Source organism: Euleptes europaea, chromosome 1 (genome assembly GCF_029931775.1).
Source record: "Euleptes europaea isolate rEulEur1 chromosome 1, rEulEur1.hap1, whole genome shotgun sequence".
NCBI lineage: Eukaryota > Metazoa > Chordata > Lepidosauria > Squamata > Sphaerodactylidae > Euleptes > Euleptes europaea.
Window position 1 is genome coordinate 121,487,303 of NC_079312.1, and position 22,049 is coordinate 121,509,351.

Here is a 22,049-nt window from a genome sequence, read left to right on the forward strand (position 1 = left end):
TAGCCTCCACCACTCTTGTGGAGAATTGGGGAATCAAACCCAGTTCTCCAGGTCAGAGTCCACTGCCCCAAACCACCGCTCCAAACCACTACACCACGCTGTGTATACCATTTATATTGTATACACTTTTCATGATTGTTGTGGGAGACACCTGAGTGCCAGCCATGTTTGTCAGAAAGTGTGGCAGTTTTCTCAGTACTTCTAAGAAGAGAGCACTAAATCACAGTACTTCCCTTCCCCCATTCTTTCCATGTCCCTTCAAAAAAAATACTTGGAAATCCTCAGAATAATGCTAACATAAGTTCCTTGCCTACTTTACTCCCACCACACATTTTAATGGGGAATGTTGCAGGGTTGATGTGAATAATGTGTTTTCTGCATGGGCCTTTAGTGTGAGGTGCAGACACATGTAGGGAGAGGAGTAGTGTGAGGAAGACAGTGGGATCTGATGTCCTTTTTACCAGATGTGTTGCTTTGTCTCCTGGACCCAGATTATAAGGAAATCAGTCATCAATATATCTAACTCTCAGCATGGCCCCATGTTTAAATACTTAAATGAGGAGTCTAGAACCATGAACAAACAACATAAATCTTTTTGCTCACCTGAGAAAAACACCAGTTTTGCAAAACAAAACAAAACAAAACATTGTGGCGGGTTAACACTCCCGAATACTAGAAGCATCACCTGTACCTTTAAGAAACAAATGCCCTCTGCAGAGGCCATTGGGGGTTGCTAGGCAACAACAACAATATTGCCAGCCTTAGTTTCTGCCAGTAAAAGCATAGGAAGACCCTTTCTAGAATTGTTTTAACCTTCGTGGGAGGGAAGACTCATTGGGGCCAGGCCTGGTAGCCACCACTGGCAGGCCTAGCTACTTGCTATTATTCAACAGGAGCCACTGCACAGAAGGCAGTGTTTTGTAGTGGTTAGAGTTTCAGGTGAGGATCTGAGTGAAGTTCAAATCCCCATTCTGTCATGGAAGCTCAATAGGTGACCTTTGGCCAGTCACATCCTCCCAGCCTAACCAGTCTCACAGGGTCATTGTGAGGATAAAATGGAAGACAGGAGAATGATGTAAGCTGCTTTGGGTTCCCTGTTGGGGAGAAAGGTGAGGTATAAATGAAGTAGGTAAATAATGGACTGAAGGTGAGGGCAGATAAAAGGTAGGTTGGTGGGTGGGAAGGACTTTTTCCTGCCAAGGGCCATTTGCACATTTATAACATCATTTGGGGGCCATACCAGGTGTAGATCTTCAAGTGGGGGGGGGAGAGGCTAGGGTTGCCTGGTCTCCGGCCACCACCTGGAGGTTGGCAACCCCAGGGGAGGCCACGCAGAGAAAGCCTGGAGGGCTCCCCCGGTCCTCCCCTCCCAGGCGGGAGGGCAGCCAGTGGTGGGCTTGAGAAAACGAGGCGCCAGGGGGGCACAGCCAGCAGTCGATCGGCAAGGGAGGAAAGGAAGGAAGGAAGGAAAACAGAGAAAGAGGAAAAGGGAGAGAGGGAGAAAAAAATGAAAAGAGGGGGAGAAAGGAAAGGACAGAGGGAGACAGACAAAGAAAGAGAGGGAGAGAGAAAAGACTTTCCCCACACACACACACACCTGCCGGCCCCGTGCAACCGGGCCCCAGGCTCCATGCCCCCCCCAGAGTCCACAAAAGGCCCCCTGAAGCCCAATCAGCTCCTGTGCGCATGCTCGGCCGCCGGGAGCCGCGGGCCTCTTTCCCACCTCTCTCGCTGCTCAACAGCCGACAGGCAGCTAGAGGGGCTTACAGTGTGCCCCAGCATTCCTGCATGCTGCGGCAATAGGGGGAAGCCTTGGGGGAAGGGTCCCTCCCCCTCCTCTCACCAACCAACAGCAGTTGGCAAGAGGAGGTCCAAAGGGCGCCGCAGCGCCCCTGCAAGCCACGGCTCCAGGAACACCCTCGGGGAGGGCCGTCCTGCGCCGTGCCTCCGTGGCAGGGCCCCGGAGCTCCCGAGGGCCACAAAAAATGTCCTTGGGGGCCACATACGGCCCCCGGGCCTGAGGTTCCCCATCCCTGGACTAAAGGAAATAGGAAAAGGCAGAGGATATGGGGTCTACCAGGAGGAGCAAAAAAGGAAATACTGTGAAGAGGGGTACAGTGGGAAAGGAGGTGCCCCCACAAATCCTTAAGAGTTCTATACTTGTTGGAGCTAAAAACTGAGCCATCATATTTTGAGGATTTAAGTTTAAAAAGTATTAGCCTTTAAAAGAAACCTTTTAAAAATATAATCAGCCTTTAAAAGATATAATCAGTCTGTAAACCAAATATGATGCAATTCCTCTTAATGATATGATGCTTTTTACAATCTGTGTATTTTGCTACATATTGTAATATCTTTTGTTGGAAACGACTTGACTGTAATTTGAAATTTTTGAGAAATAACGGATTTTAGCCTATCATTTGACTCAATGGTAGGTTATCGCTCATCTTTTAAATATATCCTGTTCTAGACACAGTCAAACAAAATATTTTGCATTTGGACAGAACTGAGTGTTTTATTGTCTCATATTGAAGTGACATGCTGCTTTATTATCTTCTGGGTGAAATATGTATTTTTAATAAGAAAGTTTGTTGAACGTCCCAAAAGCTAGAAGTTAGAGGGCACCATAAAACCAGCCTACATTTATACTTTTAAACCATACTCTACATTATTTTGATTATTGCACAATATAACATCTCTGCTTCACTGTTGAAATCCTATCAATCATCAACATATGTAATTCTTAACATGGCCCCATCTGTAGATTAATAAATCCAGAAAGTGGGGCCGTGGACAGACAAGACATATCTTTCTACAAGCCCACAAAACCCCAGGTTTGCAGAATAATCAGAAATCTAACACACACACACACACACACACAGGGGAGTTAACTCCTCCAAAATGAAAGAAGCAGTACCTGTACCTTTAAGAAACAAATTCCTTCAGTGGCCATATCTAGGCAACCACAACAGAATTGCCAGCCTTCAAGTCGTAGTTTCTGTCAGTAAAAGGAAGAGGAGAGGCAAGACCCTTTCCAGGGCTGTTCTGGCCTTTGAGGGAGGACTCATCAGAGCCTGGTTTTCCAGCAGCTGCTAGGCAACTTGCTACAATGGAACTTCCATAATTCACCCAGGCCTTGCTGCTTGATGCTATTCAACAGCAGCCACCCAATGAAAGCCACTGTGATGTAGTGGTTAGTGCTTCAGACTTGGATCAGGGAGACCAAGGTTCAAATGCCCACTCCACCATGGAGCTTACTAGGTGACCTTGTGCCCATCACACACACTCAACCTAACCTACCTCACAGGGTTGTGAGGATAAAATGATGGAGAGGAGAAAAATGTGAGCTGCTTTGGTTCCCCATAGGGGAGAAAGGTGGGGTATATTTGAAGTAAATAATAGCTGAAGATGGGAGAGGGCAGATAAAAAGTAGTTTGCTGGTGGGTGGGAAGGGGATAAGGAAGCAGGGAGAGCTGAGGTTATTGGCACTGCTAGGAGGAGGGAAAGAGAAAATAGTGTGGGGAGGGGGGATACAGGGAAAATTTGAGGTGCCCCTTGCAAGTTCTTACAGGCTCCCCACCATGCAACTGGGCCAGACTTTTTCTGGGAAAAGGCTGCCATGGGGAGGTAAAGAAGGAAAGCTGGAGATGGGAGGGGGGCAGATAATGATAAGTTGGCTATAGGGTGGGAAGGAGAGAAGAGAGCAGGAAAAGGGGAGATGCTATGGGGGTTTTCGGGAAAGGAACATCATTTTTTTCTGGGACATATTTATGGATGATGGTGGATCATTGGACTATTGAAAATGAATCTTTAGATTGCCAGAGGTGAGTCTGGAGGACATTGCATCACACTTCTTGGGCTTTCTTTTAAAAATGCTACAGCTTCAGACTCTGGGCTCTATTAACACACCCTGAAGCATTTCCCCATCCATTCTGTTCCTCTTCCCCCACCCTCGCCTTTTTGTGCACATCCAGTCTGATAAAGAGTTCTGAGAAACATAAAAATTCGCACTCATTATTTTGTGATATTTGGTTAGTCCTACTAAAATACTGTTATTGGCCTATAGTGGTTTGGGAATTTTTCTATGAATGAACACTGCTACCTATAAACTTTGTCTACAAAGAGTTGCTTTTGCCATGGATACAGATGTATTTTCAGTAACAAAAGAAGAGGGTTATACTCTTGCGTTCTATGTGTTTTCTGGGTGTTTTTTTTTTGTTCTGCTTAACCAGTTTATACAAGTTATATTTTTTGTGTGTGTAGAACACAGGGTGCAGTATCCTCCTTTAGCTTCTTGTCATCAAGATAAGTCTGCAAACTTGCTAGACTTTTGTCTTGTATTATTGGAAAGAATAGATTTACTTTACATAATCCGGATATTCTGGTTTATTTCAACACTAGATTTGAGACATATTTGTTTAAAGCAGAAAACGGTGATTATAAACAGTTCCTGGCTTTGTTGGTATTACTCACCATAGCTGTCATTCATTCAAAAATATACAAATTAAGGGTCACATTAATTGAACTTAAAATATATTCTTACCTGAAAAGATTGCAGCGCTGTGTATATATATGTGTTCACACACAAAAAATCTATCTATCTATCTATCTATCTATCTATCTATCTATCTATCTATCTATCTATCTATCTATCTATCTATCTATCTATCTATCTATCTATCTATCTCATTTTCAATATGCCAAAATGATATTTAAGAGCAGAATTAAAACTTCTAAGTTCTTTGTGACTCATACTATGTTGCAGAAACTTTATTCTAAAACTTTATTCTAAAACTTTCCAATTGGTTTGTACATAAGTTGGTGTTTTTTCATGTGTTGTTAATTTTGGCATGTACCAGATTTGACACCTGCCATCTACTTGTACTACCTGTGCTTTTTCTGGCTGCTTAGATCTGGCAGGGGGGGGCTGGCCCAAGAGACAATAAACGCCTCCCTGAGAGAAGAGGGTGGTTCATCCACTCCTAAAGAAACCTACTCTGGAGAGCTTGAATAACTACTACCAGTCTCAAATGTATAACTCTTGAGCAAAGTGATTGAACAAGTGGTGGCTAGAGAATTTCAGAGCTTTCCCGCTCTGAGGGAAAGGGCATCTTGGAGCTCGAGCTCGGGTTTTCCCGCCCTTTGCTCGGGGAGGCAGGACCAAAATCTCACTTCCTGTCCTCTGGGTGGGAAAGCCTCGACTTCCCACTTTTTGTCCTGCCTTCGCTGGGGAGAGCTCGCTCTTGCAGACCTCTGCATTAAATCTCGTTCGTTCTGTTTCTATTCGTGTTTTCTCTCTCCCTTCTGAGCTTCGTCAGTCCTCAGAGAGGACAACTTGTTGTCCGTGGAGGACTACGATCCTTCGCTTGGTCCTCAGCTGCAGGCTGCCGGTAGCCACCCAGGCAGACCTCCGGGGGCTGGGAAGTCCCCTAGCGCCACTGCCGCTCCCAAGACCGGCAGCGGCTGGAAAGACAGCAGGCAAGCGCAAAAGAAAAGATGCTAGCGGCTCTCCCGTAAGGAGCAATAGACGGCCGCGGGACCCAAAGCCTGGCTCGGGTGTCCCGGCGGCCACTTCTGCCGACCTTCCCTCCACCTCGAGGTCAGTGGATGTGCCGGCTCTCGTCGCCTCGCAGCAGCGTACCTGCGCCCCGGGGCTCTGCAAAAGGGGGAACCTCCTTCTCCATAGGATTTGGAGGCGGCCATTGAGAGGGTTACAGATAGGAGACAGGCAAACCAGGCTGCCCTTTCCCAAGTTACAGTCCCACACAGGGGGACCCGGGCCAGATCTCCTGCCCATTCTCACAGGGGGAACCGGCCTACATCTCCCTCTCTCTCCCCTTGTAGTGATCAGGGCTGCAGTCAAGCTTGGCCCACTAAGGCAGCACTTAAAGCTCCTTGCTCCTATGCCCATGCCCGGACAAGGGACAATGCCTCCCTCTATTCCCCTTCGGAAGAGGCAGACAGAGAGGAGGGTGAATGTGATTCAGAGGCGGAGGACTCCAAACCTGAAGGGGAAGACCAGCCTCACCTCTTTTCCCAGGAAGACTATCAGGCCTTTCTGTCCAGGGCCTTAATTGCTCTTGAGCTTAATCAAGAGCCAGGCTCTAAGCCTGAGGATCCTCAACCTGAGACATGGCCAGTGGGCACTATGGACTACTTTCCTCAGGGATCTTCCCAGATTAAAAAGGTCCCTCTTCCAAATTATTTTGTAAAGCTTATCAAGGCTGAGTGGGACAAGCCAACCCAGAATAGGCAGTTCCCTGGGTCCATTAAAAAGCTGTATGAGATGTCTCCCCCCACAATGGACCTTCTCAGTCTGCCTGTAATCGATTCTCCTGTGGCATCCCTACAGGCACCAGATGGCCTCTCTGAGGAGGGAGGGGTGGTTATTAAGGATCAATTTGACCGCAAAATGGAGTTTCTTTCCAGGAAAGTCCATGAGTCCTCAGCCTTGGCTATTCAGGCTACAGCATCTGCGGCCATTATTTCCAGGGCTTCCATAGCCTGGGCAAAGAAGATTTCCCAGCTCCTGGGAGATTCAGATAGAAGAATTGCTGATGGCATGACTAGAATCATTAAAACCTCTTCATTCCTATCAGATGCTTCCCTCGATGCCTTAACTTTCTCAGCCAGGTCTATGTCGTCCAATGCCGCCATACGTAGAGCCCTATGGCTAAGGTCTTCGCAGGTTGAGACCAAAACAAAATCTGGTCTCTTGGCCTACCAGCTCCAGGCGGGCAAACTCTTCGGTGAATGCCTGGACAAAATGTTAGCTGAGACTAAGGATAAGAAGCGCATGATGCCTGTCATCAAAAAAGGAGTCAAAGGGTTTTTCTCATTCCTTTCGATCCTCCCATACCCTGTCTTGTTTCAGACAGGATCAGAGAAGGCCCTTTTCCTCCTGGTCCAACAACCACCAGCAGCAGTTTAGGAGGCAAGGTTGTTACAATCGCCCCTTCCAACAGAACCAGTTCAGAGGAGACAAAGGGGACAAGTACCAAAAAGCCAAACAGTGACGCCACAGATGTTCCTGTGGGCGGAAGGCTCCAACTTTTCCGCTCTCAGTGGTTGGGGTCCCAGACGGATGCCTGGGTCCTCCAAATTGTTCAACATGGCTACAAAGTCAAGTTCCGCTCCACTCCTCCAGACCGCTTTGTTCCCTCTCCTCTTCCACGGTTGCAGGTCAAGCATTTGAGAACAATGGATGCCATAAGCCACCTTCTCAACATTTGAGCTGTAGAATACGTACCGACCGGGGATTGATTCACGGGTGTGTATTCCACCTTTTTCACGGTCCCAAAGAAGAACGGGGATTGGAGGGCCATCCTCGACCTGAGGTTTATCAACAGGTACGTGCCTCCAAAGCACTTCAGGATGGAGACCCATCTTTCAATCATTCAAGCCCTCAAGCACGGTGCATTCATGATCTCCATCGATCTCAAGGAAGCCTACCTGCATATCCCCATCTTCCCTCAGCATCCCTGTTTCCTGAGGTTCGCCTATGGGGAGAATCACCTACAGGGCCAGCCCCTCGGGTTTTTTCCAAAGTCCTAGTAACAAAGTCCTAGCAGAACTCCGTCGAGAGGCAATACAGATCCATCCGTATTTAGACGATCTTCTCATCTGTGCCCCTTCGGAATTGAAGTCTCAATCCCATACCAACAGAGTAATTCAGTTACTCGAAGACCACGGATTCATTGTGAACTTCGACAAAAGTCACGTAGTGTCTACTCAGAGCCTTCTCCATCTAGGCGTTGTCATCAACACGGCTGTCGACACCATATTTCTCACAGAAGACAAGGTGCTGAAGATATAGAGGCGAGCCAAACAGATTGCCAAAGCTCGGCGCTCCCTTCTACTAGCCTTCGCGAGCCTTCAGGGATTGATGATCTCCTGCATAGTAGTGGTTCCCTGGGCTCGCTTTCATGCGCGACCATTGGAGTGGCTTCTGAAACCCCACCAGCATTCCATCGCCAAGAAAGCCAACAAGATTGTTACTCTCACCCACCAAGTCAAGGGGAGCCTACTGTGATGGACTCAACCTTCCAACCTCCGCAAGGGAAAGCGTTTCATTCTTCCAGATCCGGTGCAACTTTTCACAAATGCTTCCCTACTAGGCTGGGGAGCCACTCTAGAGAAAGAGATGGTGCAAGGCGTTTGGAGTGCCACAGAACAGAAGCTCCACATAAATGTCCTGGAGCTGAGGGCGGTCTTCCTAGCCCTCCGCCACTTTCAACATCTACTTCAGGACCAACACATCCTCATCAGGACGGACAACGTCGCAACAAAAGCTCACCTGAACAAGCAGGGGGGCTCCAGATCTTCGGCTCTGCACCAGGAGGCCAAGAGGATCTTCAGGTGGGCGGAAAGACACCTTCTGCACATTCAGGCCGAACACATCCAAGGTGTTCAAAATGTTCAGGCCGACTGGTTGAGTCGACACTTATTAGACAAGGGGGAATGGGCTCTTTCTATTCAAGCCTTCCGGACGGTGAACCAGAGGTTTGGCCCCCTTCTTGTGGATCTGTTCGCATCGAATCTGAACCACCAGCTGCCCAGATACTTTTCCAGGTTCTACCACTCTCGGGCGGAACAGACAGATGCCCTTCTGACTCCATGGCCTCAGGGGACCCTGTATGCATTTCCTCCCCTTCCTATTCTTCCAAGGGTCATCAGGAAAATAAGGTCCGAGATGGCGACAGTGATTCTAATTGCTCCAGATTGGCCACGCAGACCCTGGTACTTGGATCTGATGGACATGTCAGTCCAGAGACCCTGGCGGCTTCCTCTTCTACCAGATCTACTTCAGCAGGGTCCACTCGTCCATCCCAACCCTGCCTGGTTCCAACTCAGCATCTGGACATTGAGAGGCGCAATTTGGCAAAACTCGGTTTGAGCTCAGACGTCATCGCCACCATCCTTGAAGCAAGGCGTCCTTCTACAAGGAGGATCTACGAATACACCTGGAAGACCTTCGCCAGGTGGTGTCGTAGAAAGACTAAAGACCCCTTAAACGTTGATCTTCCATCTATCCTGGCCTTTCTTCAGGATGGGGTTCAGCAGAATCTGAAGGCGGCTACTCTGCATAAGTAGGTTTCTGTCATCGCCACGATTGTTCCATCCCTGGGAGGTCATCAGTTGGCATTGCACCCACAGATTAAAGCCTTTCTCAAGGGTGTTGCGCAATCGCACCCCCTCCCATCCACAGATTTCCTACATGGAGGCTGAATCTGGTCCTGCGTACATTAACTCAGAAGCCCTTCGAGCCCCTTCGCCAGGTTCCCCTTAGGTTTCTGGGCATGAAGACTATTTTTCTCACCGCGGTCATGTCAGTGAGAAGGATTTCAGAGCTGGGGGCATTATCAATTAGAAAAGAACTCTGTATCATCCAATGGGACAAGGTCGTTCTACGCCTTGACCCCACGTTTACTCCCAAGGTTAACACCACCTTTCATCATCAGCAGGAACTCCTCCTGCCATCCTTTTGTCCTCATCCGGCTAGTCCCAGAGAAAAAGAATGGCACACCCTGGATGTTCGCAGAGCTATCAAGATCTACATTAGCCGGACTGCGTCTTTCAAATTATCAGACTCCCTCTTTATTTCTGTTTCGACCCCTAGCAGAGGCCGGCGATTGTCTCGACCTTCTCTAAGCCGGGCGGTCAAACGCTGCATTTCTGAAGCTTACCAAGCCTGCAAAGTTCCCGTTCCCTTAGGGATCATGGCCCATTCTGTGTGCAGCGCAGCAGCTACAGCAGCCTTACATCACCAGGCCTCGGTGGAGGAAATAAGCAAGGCGGCCACATGGTCTAGCATGTCCACCTTTGTCCGCCACTACTACATAAATTCCTTTGCATCTGCTGAGGCAGCCTTCGGCCGTAGAGTGCTACAGCACGTGGTTGAGGATAATGATGATTAAAATCCCACCCAGGTAGTCTACAGCTCTTGGACATCCCGAGCTCCAAGATGCCCTTTCCCTCAGAGCGGGAATGTAGCCTTGTTACTCACCGAGAGGGCTCTTTCCGCTCTGAGGAAGAAGGGCATCTTGCCCCACCCAAAAATTTTTTTTGGTTAATACAGTCTAAAAATATGATTCATTCCTGTGGGGATACACTACCACCTATGGATACCTTAATACCTAAGCACAGGCACATCTGACCTAAGTTAAAGGGGTGGTTTCCTTCCCTTTCATGCCAGTTACTCTCTCATTCTTTACTTGTTGACTCAGAGTTTTTTCCTACTTGTCTACTTTGTTATGATGTAGACCTGTTATTTACATGTTGGTTGTATTCCGTACCTGTTTGGTTCTGGTTATCAATGTTTTTTCTAGTTCTTACTCCTGTCTACAGCTTCAGCTCTTTGTAAAGTGGGAAGTTGAGGCTTTCCCGCCCAGAGGACAGGAAGTGAGATTTTGGTCCTGCCTCCCCGAGCAAAGGGCGGGAAAACCCGAGCTCGAACTCCAAGATGCCCTCAGAGCGGAAAGAGCCCTCTGAGTAACAAGGCTACATTCTGAATTAACTGAATTGGATCCACTGCAGTCTGGTTTCAGGCATGGTCATGGGACTGAAACAGACTTGGCTGCCCTAGTGGATCAACTACACCAGGAGATAGAGAGGGGCAGTATGACTCTGTTAATTCTCCTGGACCTCTCAGTAGCTTTTGATACCATCCATCATGGCATCGTTCTGGACCGCCTTTTAGGGTTGGGACTGGGAGGCTGTGATAGCCAGTTAACAGTTCTGCTTCTTTGATTGTTAGTGTTTTTTTTTGTTGTTGTTGTATCGTTTTAGGTTTTTACTTCCCATGGACCCACTGTTATTATGCCAACGTGGTTCTGCTCCCGAGAATGGTTCTGTCACATAGGCAGATTTGATGAAGGAGGAAAGGTGAGTGCTGTAGACACACATAATTGTAAGTATGCTGTAAAAAGAGAAGCCTCTGCCATACAAATCCTAAGTGTTGGAATTACTCACCAGAGAGAGGGACCAAGGTGTACCTAATGAAGAGGCTCTCCTGGCTTTCACACTGGAATGCGCACATAGGGCCAGCATTTGGCAAGATGTGAGGCAAGACCCCAAGCGTCTCTCCCCCCCCCCCCCCCGCATCACCCCAAGTATATTTCCATAGTGTTGTAATTAGTAGCGGTGCCAATAATACTGTTAGTGGTCAGGCTCTCAAACAAAGGTGTGGATGATCATATGATGCTGTCCAGTGGGTTGTTGGTGTATAATGATATTGGTGGAGGGCTGTGGCTCAGTGGTAAAGCCTCTGCTTGGCATGCAGAAGGTCCCAGGTTCAATCCCCAGCATCTCCAGATAAAGGGACTAGGCAAGTAGGTGATGTGAAAGACCCCTGCCTGAGACCCTGGAGAGCTGCTGCCAGTCTGAGTAGACAATACTGACTTTGATGGAGTGAGGGTCTGATTCAGTATAAGGCAGCTTCATGTGTTCATGTGGTGCTGCACTTACTTTGCACGGTTGCCACAGGTGAGTATGTTGATATTTTTATCGGTGGACAGAGGTCATTGGTACACCTCTCAGTGACTGGGTGCAAAATAATGGTAGGTTTAAAAGGCCATGGCATTGTTTAAATGTTTGCCCAACATTAGAGTCTAAAACTGTTTCTCTGTGTTGAATTGTATTGGTTATATACAGATATTTCACTGAGCATTAGGAAACAATCATGTGGAGTGTAGCTTGTAGCTGGCTAGTGGGAAGCATGATGGACCTTTGCTCACCCTGGGGTGTAGCGGTTAGGGTGTTGGACTCCTCCCACTCTGCTGGAAAGCTCGCTGAGTGTCCTTGAGTCAATCACTCTCTCTCTCTCAGCCTGACCTATTTCCCCAGCTTGTTGACAGTACCAAAAGGGGGTGCAGGACAAATCACATATTGCTGCCCTGATCTCCTTGGATGAAGAGTGGGATGAAAATGTACAGGCAGATACTGGTTCTGAATAGTTCCCACTAGCATTCTGTTGGTACTGAATAAACGTGTAGTAGTAGATGAACTGCAAGGGGTTGGGTCTTTTTCTTTTGGATAATTTACGGAGTCATATTTTTCTTCGCACCCATGTATCCTGAGTATGCTAAGTACTCTGTTGTCAGGGTCAGCCCTGGTTACTATTTGGATGGGAGACCACCAAGGAATACCAGGGTTGCTGTGCAGAGGAAGGCACTGGCAAACCACCTCTGTTAGTCTTTTGCCATGAAAACCCCAAAAGGGGTCGCCATAAGTCGGCTGCGACTTGAAGGCACTTTACACAAACACACACATTCTCTCAGTAACACTTGACCCATCCTGGGTAATATTGAGAGGAATACTTCACCAGCAGAGAGGAGGCACCATAATAATGCAAAAGGAGGAACTGGTCCAATTCACCATCTGCCATGTTAAATAATGATCTCCCTTCCCCCTTTAGTATCTAGCAGAGTAATGTTCGGGTGTCACATTGCTGCCAATAAGTACTTAAACAGACTAAAATGTCTGCATTCCAATATTTCCATGTACTAAACAATCTCCATAGCAGCAACCTGCTTTTCTCATTTGTGGCTAAATCTGTACACCTGCTGTTCAAATGCTGGAATAAACTGCAGACACCAGAGACATGAATTAAAAGCCTTATTATGTAATACATTTAAAATGCAGAATCAGAAGCATTTGCACAACCTGTTGATAGGGAGAAAAAAACCAAACACCTTTTTTTAGCACTCTACAACTACATGGGGTCCAAGTTTTCAGGTTCTGTGTGGAGGATTCACTATATTTTGTTTTTAAAATGCAAATATATTTACTTATATATATGACTTCTAGTCTGTTTTTCTACTATAAACATACTGAGAGCATTGACCAATTAAATTCACTGAAAAAACAAACAAAATCCCAGCCTATACAAAACTGAAGTTGAATAGGATGTATTTCACCTGAAACCTAAAAGTTTTCATAGGTGCCAGCTTAATCTGAGTGTGAGAAAGATCCACAGTGATGGTGTCACTAGGTGTGTACACTGATTTTTTTTCTGGTATTTTTTGGGTTTGGGTTTATTAAACCAGGAATTTTTTTAAAAAAAAACCTGGTAAACCTAGTTTTTTTTATTTTTTATTTTTAAAACTGGGTTGATAAACCCAAACCCGAAAATACCAAAAAAACACCTTCTACCGGCAGCAGGGATTGGAATGCCCCTGCCTTCCTTTCCATGCTACTTGCCAGGTCAGACTTTCACGTGGAGGCCCAACCCGGCAAGAAGTGTGGCTGGGAAGGGAGGGGTGTTCCTATCCCCACTGCCTCCTGGAGTCAGCTCAGATCTGTGCGCCCCCCCCCTCTGGACTTCGGGGAAGGCGGGCACCGTGATGTGAGGCAGCCAGCAGGTAATTAAGGGGGGAAGGAAGAGGGGGGAAGGGGGGAAATGGCAGTGGGGCCAAAGCAGCCTGAATAATGCAGAATAAATTCAGCATTATTCGGGTCCGTTTTTCAGCTCCCATTTATTGCCACTATTATTCGCCTGGTTAACCCACACACACACCTGAAAAATACCGAAAAGGTATTTTTCAGGATTTTTAAAAAATTCAGCATATTGATATGCACACCCCTAGTTGTCACCAATGAAAAAGTCCAGTCTTGATAGCCACTCATCTTCAGAAGGCAGAAGCACTTGGGAGGAAAGGACCTCTAACAAAGATCTTAATTGATAGGACGTCTTCCCATGGTAGTAAGCAGTATATAAGAGATCCCAATATTCCTTTGTCATTGAATATTTTAGCTCACCTGTGCCTTTTATTATTTACTTTGGATCTTGCTTGTCATTTTTGGCTGTGACCCTACCTGAGGGAACTCTGTAAGAAGACCTGGGATCTAATGGATCACTCTCAGTTCTGAAGGGCCTATAAGACAGAGATTTCCCTCCAGGCCTATGGATGAAGACAGCGATGGTTTACATCTGTTGCTGGCCTGGATCCTGAAGTTCACTCCTGCTCTTCTTCTTCCTCCACTTCCTCTCTCCAGCCGCCTCTTTTGTCTTCAACCTACATTTTCTAATATTAGTGTGAGGTCCACGAGTTTCCCCAGCCCTTGTCTGCATTCAAAAAGAAGGGCAAAGGATTTTTGCCACAATGAACCAAAAACTGTGTTCATTGGGTGAGCAAATTTTTGAGCTTCTGCCATCATTATGGAGGTAAACAAAACTGGATAGAAATGAGGGGGATTTGTACAATCCATTAATCACATAATTAAAGACTGCTGTGAACCCAAAATACGAAGGAGGCTGCCTGCTTTGCTTCTACTGTGGCCTGCTTTCTTTCCTTCACATCAGCCTTTGTACAGGGAATAGGTCATTCACAGTGTGATCCTATGCAGAATTACTACAGTCTAGCCCCTTTGAATTCAGCGGCCTTAGACTGGAATAATTCTGCATGGAATTTTAAGTCAGACGCTCTCATTTCAAGGTTGCAGCAGAATTGACCATACTAAGAAGAGGCTGCCCTTTGGGTCTTAACATGAATCTAGGACTTGACTCCTTTCAAATGGTTAGGTTGCTAGACGAGTACTTGTGAGACCTGGATTCAAATCCCTACTTGGCCATGAAGCTTACTGGGTGACCTTAAGCCAAGCCATTCCCTTCCCGCCAAATCTGTCTCACTGGTTTGCTGCAAAGATAAAACAGAGGCAGAGAGACCCACAAATATCATCCTGAGCTGTTTGGAAGAAAGGCGAGTGCAATAGATAAAATGTAACTGTTTCAGGTATAAGGGCGAAGGGTGCCTCCAATTTTATTTCAAAAAACAAGTCAGAAGTTGGGGGATCACTGGCCTTAATATGTCTTCTACCCCCAACTTTCTAATATTCACTAGATGTTTAATATTTACTTCTCTGTCACTGGCTCATGCTTTGTTTTAGTATTTCCAGACTGGGGGTTGGATCCAGACTAATTTTTCTGCTCACGCAAGTCACATCTGTCAGTGCAACAGAACATTCCTGTCTCCTCTCCACCACTGCAGCCCACTGACCTCCCAAAAATGCTGCTCCTGAGCGACAGGAGACCCCCAGCAACAGCATGGGAGGCAAATCGGAGGCTGCAGAAGGAACTGATCGAAGTCACCCTACCCCTCCCATTAGCAGAAAATTGAGTCTGGATCCGACCCCAGGACTTTTAGACGCAACCCTTTCAAAATAAATTCAGGAAAGAGGAATTGATGTATCCTACACAGAAGATAGCAATGTAAGTTTCATGTTCCTCAAACACAACCTGCAGATGAAGTGGTTTTGTCCATATTTTTGCATGCTCTTCCCCCTCACACCCTATGACAAGGAATCAAGGAAGAGAATAGATGGTGCTGAGAAACAGGACGTGCGTCAGGAAGGAACATTAGAATATTTAAGGTTAGAAAAAGTGAATGTTTCCACTCTTTCTCTGAGAGTTTTTTTTTTTTTAAAAAAAGCTTTGGAATGGAAAACATTAGGTCCAGCTTTGCTTTTTTAGAAGCTGAATTAAAGTATAGTGAGATTGTCAAATCGTTTGTCAAGGTGCTCTGGGGGGAAAAATCAAGACAAAACCCAGACACTGATATTCTTGGCACATTATGGGTAAAACTGAACAGACATCAGTACTTGAGAAGTATCCAAGAAAGAGAGTGCTGTAACCAATGATAAATTAGACTATAAAATCTCTTAAAACAAGCCCTCCTAGCAATATGCCTTCAAGCCTGTTATGAGACATACTGAGGTAGCCACCCCAATCCCCTCACTGAGTTTTCCACCCCCTCTACGTTTAATTAGATTGCTGTTTATTGGTGTTTGCTTCCATACGTCTGTTTCAGGAGAGTAAACTTTAACTTTATTTCCCAAACAATGGAGCAGTTATAACTTTATCACAGATTTCCTGTCTTAGAACTGGGTCAAAACGATTTAAAGACCTATCAGGACATACCATGGAGTTCAGTCACATAGCTAGCAAGAGGCTTAGCAGGATTTGAGTAATTCTGGGGAAAGCTGTTTAAAAAAGGGTCTAAACATTAGATTAATGTGTAGGGTTCTAACAAGTTCTGAAACGTATTTCTGGTGACTACTTTGGAAAGAAAAATATGATTCGTGTCACCCATGAAGTTAAAGCTTACCACAAACCTACGCATGTAAAAAATTACTAGCCTTGCTGAGAGGCTTATGCTGTCTCATTTAGCCCTAATTCGTTTAGAGATAGAACAGGTAGCTCCAAATGTCTGCTGTGATTCAGTGATTGGAGGAAAGATGCATGAAGCTGTCATGAGGACTTTCTCTACCACTTAAGGCAGAATCAAACCGGCTTACAATCTCCTTCTTTTTCCCTCCCACAACAGACACCCTGTGAGGCAGGTGGGGCTAAGAGAGTACTTAATAGAACTGTGACTAGCCCAAGCTCGCCCAGCTGGCTTCATGTGTAGGAGTGGGAAAAACAACCCGGTTCACCAGATTAGAGTCCACCGTTCATGTGTAGGAGTGGGGAATAGAACCCGGTTCTCCAGATCAGAGTCCACCGCTCCAAACCACCGCTCTTAACCACTACACCACTTAAACCTGCCATTTGCAGAGTTTTGCTTACTTGTGAGCCAATCTTTTGTTGTGGTCCTAAGATTGGGTGGATTTTGCCAGATACACATTGACCAACCTCCTTTTTTGCATGCTGTTATGATAGTCCAAGGCCTTAGCTCTCTTTAAAACGCTGTTGAAACTTCTCGGTGTTAATATTTGAGTTAGCTTTTAATTCTGACAGTCTGATTCTGCGCATATTTACTCGGGAGTAAAATCTCTCAAATAAATGCATGTTAGGATTGGAACTTCAGTTTGCACTTTCAATTGGTAATGTGAATCCTTTGAAATTTCCTTGTTGTAAGATGAATTTATGCAATGTTGAGGTTTCTAGTTTTGCAGATGAAATGCCCAGAGTGATACACATCTGTTTGTTTTTGAGTCAGTTGAAATAAGCTGGGCAAGTGTGAATAAATAGTCTTCAACTGTTTCTTCAGTGCGCTCTTTCTATAAAACAACCTGCCAGAACAGAAAGAAATGTGAGTTCTGCCTTTGGCTCTAGTCAACGTAATTGTTCCAGTTCTTTATTATTACTTTAATGGGTTAAAAATGTTACACGTTTTTAAGCACCAACTGCAAAAGCCTAGGAATTTTTCCAGCTCTGTCTTCTACAGTGCCTTTTATTTCTCTTCCTGACTCCATTATATGCACCAGACACGGTCCTCAGAGCTGTGCCCAGAATTCTCGATGCGTCTACATATGCTGAGCTCTTGTGACTTCAAAGCTGGGAAAGTCCCTGTCTTTCTAATGTGTTATATAGAGATAATGTGTTGACAGCCTTTCTTTGACACTATAGGCAGCTATTAAGAAGCATTTTACAGTCACTTGTAGGCTTTTTTTAATCGATAACAGCTATGAGACAGATAAGAGCTCTTGTCCTATAGTCACTGAAGAGCCTTGAAAGAGCTGATATTTGTAGAGCCTACAAAGGTACAGGCTTATCAGTTGTATAATCCTGCACCAATGGAGAGGGGCTGCGGCTCAGTGGCCGAGCATCTGCTTTGCATGCAGGAAGTCCCAGGTTCAATCCCCGGCATCTCCGTTTTAAAGGAGGAGGTAGAAGGTGATGTGACATACCTCTGCCTGAGACCCCAGAGCGCTGCTGCCAGTCCGAGTAGACAATACTGACCTTGATTGACCAGTAGTCGGAGTCAGTATAAGGGAGCTTCATGTGCGTTCATTGTCAACCTAATTAAATATAGCAGGCTCTTGCTGGCAGCATAGGTATTACTACAATCTAACTAGCTGTGCAAATCTGAAGAGAGTTATACCTTTGCTATAACTCTATTTAGGATTAGAATGTAGGCCTCCAACTGTTGAAGAATTTTTCCCAATGTATAAAGCATCATGGGCCCATCACTATTATCCTACAGTCAATGGAAACATACACCTAGCAATTTTACGTCATTGTTTTTACACTAGCCTTTAAGTAATACTTAGCATTTATGGTGTTCAAATCCCCTCAGGTACATGATTTCAGTAATTCTTAAAACAGCTCTGTAAGGCTGGGGTGATCACAGCATTTTTATCTCCACACTGTAAGTAGGGGATGGGGCAGGGCTGAATCACCTAGTGAGCTTGTGGCTGACATGATATTTGAACTTGGGATTTCTTGAGTCTTTACACCAGCTCTCGATACTTGACCATCATCATAACTTTGATGTAGGGTTGCCAGCCTCCAGGAGATCTCCTGGAACTACAACTGATCTCCAGGCGACAGAGATCAGTTCCCCTGGAGAAAATGGCTGCTTTGGAGGCTGGTCTGTATGGCATTATATCCCACAGAGTTCCTGCCCCTTCCCAAACCCACCCTCCCTAGGCACCACCCCCAAAATCTCCAGGAATTTCATACTCCAAAGTTGGCAACTGTACTTTGTCTGATCTTAAGAAAACATATTTATTCCTTCTGCATTTCCCCATGTGCATATGCACGCTACATGGGTTTTCCTGTTTTCTCTTCTTTTCCTAATCCATATGTTTATTCCTTACTAGACTCAGTTCACCAACAGAGGATTAGGTGTTAAACTGGCAAATAAAGTTTCTTGTACTTTACTGAACACTGAACATGAGTACTAACGTTGTTATCTGCTCTGAGCCCGGCCAGGCTGGGAATGAGGGCAGGCTATAAATTTAAATAAATAATAAACAAAATAAGCAATACACAGAAGCACTTCAGCTGTAAGAGCTAGGCAACTCTGCTTTTCGAACCCTACCGCCCCCTCATATTAAAGCAGTCCTTCAGCCATTTTGGTGTGACAGTTCATAGTTTAAAGTAACACTTTGAAAACCCATTGGTGCTGAAATTAGCGGTTGAATGTTTAAATTGTAGTATTCTAAATTATGGAAAGATGGAAATATTACTTTGAATGATAAAAAAGACCCTAAGAAATCTCTGAATAGGCAAGTGACCTTGGGCAGCAGGCTGCTTGGTAATTAGAACCATGTGGCCAACTTTACTTAGCTTGGAGCATGACATGAGGAACAGAAGCAGGTTTAAATTTCACCGCTGACATAGAGCAACACTGCAGAGTTGGGCACAGGGGAGAGATAAATCTAGTTGGATGGTAGGTTGAAGGAATTTGAGTTTCCTTTTTTCTGGTGCTTAGGTCTTCTTTCATTCTCCCACTGCATAGATCCTTTACCTGCTAAATTACTTAATACACCTGTTAATATAGATTATTTAAAAAAATGTTAAATACTTGTCTTCAGCCTTATAATACTGGAATGGCTAACAGGTAGAAGCCCCGTAGCGCAGAGTGATAAGCTGCAGTACTACCGTGCAAGATCTGTTCATGACCTGAGTTCGATCCTGAAGGAAGTTGGTTTCAACTAGCCGGCTCAAGGTTGACTCAGCCTTCCATCCTTCCGAGGTTGGTAAAATGAGTACCCAGCTTGCTGGGGGTAAAGGGAAAGTGACTGGGGAAGGCACTGGCAAACCACCCCGTAAAACAGTCTGCCTAGGGAACGTTGGAATGTGACGCCACCCCATGGGTCAGTAATGATCCAGTTCTTGTACAGGGGACTACCTTTACCTAACAGGCAACAATAAAATATTCTGGTGGTGATGTGTCTTAGCATCCCAAAGATAGCATATGCAGTCATGGAGATCAGTATTTGACAAGTTCAGCAAAGAATCTCCTTTCAGTCTGTGTCTCTCCAGCTTCAAAAAGTTCTGTGTCCCAATTACTGCTAGGAATAAAAGAACCAAGAGGTGAAAGAAGGATGAGGAAGGGCAGGCTCATTCAATATATGTGTTCTGCCTTAACGTGCAGCCTAAGGAAAATCAAGTAAAAAGACAATGTGTTTGAATTGTTCTAGTATTTGTATTTTCTGCAGACATAAATTAGCACGTAAGAAACGAAATGCCTCTGCCCACAGAAACAGCTTGTTTTTAGGTTACCTGGCCTGTGCTTTTGAGGTGCGATTCATTTCAAACATGATGCCACCATGCTTGAATAAATATCCCCTGTTATGTAAATCATGTATTTACATAGCACCATCACATGACATCTTGGTAACAGAGACTGGGATGAGAAACAAACAATATTTTACGATCATGTGATGATTATATGGGATGTTTTATATTCTCTAGTGGTTACAGCTTTGCTAAAGTCAAGCAGATGTTCAGTCATCAGCGTCAGTTGCATGAAATAAGGGTACAAAATTTTAAAGTGGATTGTTAAGCTGTGGTAGAGCCAGAGGTCCAGAAAAATAGGATGGGGCTATGTCACTTGATGGCTTCAGTAGGTACAATCTTGGAAATTTGGAGCAATAGATTTTGTCGTTGTTGTTAGAGGACTTCTTTCAGGGTATTTTGTAGTAATGCCAGATCTATCAGCCTTTTAAACATAGTAAACTATATGCCAAACACCTCTGCCTTAAACTATGTGACTGGTTAGACCAAGAAGGCTATTTAGAAGATGAAAGGGCCGGCTTTAGACACGGTAGATCAACCATTGATCAATGTTTAATTTTACAACACCTAGTTGACAAACATGTATATATCGGCAAGGGCTTACTATTTGCAGCCTTTGATGATTTTAAAGCCACTTTTGATACTATCTCTGGAGGTCACTTATGGACCAAACTTGCCAGCTCTACAATTGACAGACGCTTGTTGGCTCTCATTGTCCAACTTCATGAGAACACAGCCTTCAGGTCAGGTGTAGCTAGGAGGGCCATCTATCTGACGCAATTCCTACTCAGAAAGGAGTGAGACAAGGTTGTATATTAGCTCCCTTTTTATTTAACATGTATATTGACTCGCTCATAAAGCGAAGGCATAATGTAGACATCCACGTGTCAAAACTGGCAGGGAAAAAGTTATCAATACTTACGTATGTGGATGACGCGATGATTCTCTCACAGACTAAAATTGGGTTGAAATGTGCTTTGGGAGCTCTGGCCTTACATTACCAGGAGGAACGCCTGATTGTCAATTATGACGAAACAAAAATAATGTAGTAATGCTGTGCTCACTTCACAAAACATTCCTGTCCTGAGATTAATGTTGTGCGTGCTTGTGATGGATGGCCTCTAGTTCCGCCCTCTAGGCATCCCCCCAAAATCCCTGCCTACGAGAGGAATAGGCAGATTCCCCTCGTAGTGACATTAGCAAATGAGAGGCTGTGGAACCTTGGGGAGGAGAGTTAAGTGGAGGGAAAGTCTGCCATTGCCTCAGATAGGGCTTGGGGAAGTAACAGAGAAAAACAGGGGAAACTATCAGGAGAATAGTTAGGTAGGTTTCGCCTAGTGAAGGAAAAGAACTTAGACATCTATAGTATAGGTACATAGGGCTTGGTGGCCAATAAAGAGGTGGGAATAGTTCCAGTATCCTGTGTTATCTTAGGGAAATAGGTTAGGGACTCGTGAGGATATTGATGGACAAGAGACAAGCTAACCCTGTTTCAATAGGCTGAGATTCCAAATAAAATCATTCTTTCTCACTCTCTGACAGAAATAGCCTGTCAGTTCAGTAAAGCTGTGGGCATGTGCATTTGTAACTGTTTTAAAGCAGTGTTCTGCTGTCCCTTGCTGTAATAACCAATAACTTGTCACATCCCTTGTCTTATCCACCAAACCACTAAGCCCTTCTAAATAAGAGACAGGAAACTTACTTTTTGGTGTTTTGAAAAGAAGGTATTGGTGTGAATCACTCCAGGAGAAGGCGAGGGGGAAATAGTAGAAATTACTTCAGATTCCTGTTTGGCCTCCCCAGGCTTCCTCTGTAATAGCCACATGTAATCGAGCACAGTCATTTGTTAACATTGCCTTACTGACCACTTCCAACCCACCCCATAACTTAAATCAACTCGGTCACTGCTACAGGAAGGTGGGACAGGATGAGAGGGGAGCTGAGAAAGCACTTGGCCATCACAGTGTTACATTGGGGTATGTCATCTATTGTTTAGAAATCTTATAGAAAGTAGCTAGAAGTATGGAAGATAAGCTATGAATCAATGCATAAACATTTTATATGCATTTGTAAAAGTGTGACA

At 45.2% G+C, this 22,049-nt stretch overlaps 1 protein-coding gene across 1 annotated transcript in view; it reads left to right on the forward strand.

Moving 5' to 3' along the window:
* Positions 1-22,049, forward strand: part of B3GNTL1 (UDP-GlcNAc:betaGal beta-1,3-N-acetylglucosaminyltransferase like 1) — a 274,115-nt gene that overhangs the window by 177,075 nt on the left and 74,991 nt on the right. Inside the window, exon 7 of the mRNA XM_056850830.1 lies at positions 10,789-10,884. Coding sequence (XP_056706808.1) covers positions 10,789-10,884 — 96 coding nt within the window. The remainder of the gene's footprint in view (positions 1-10,788; positions 10,885-22,049) is intronic.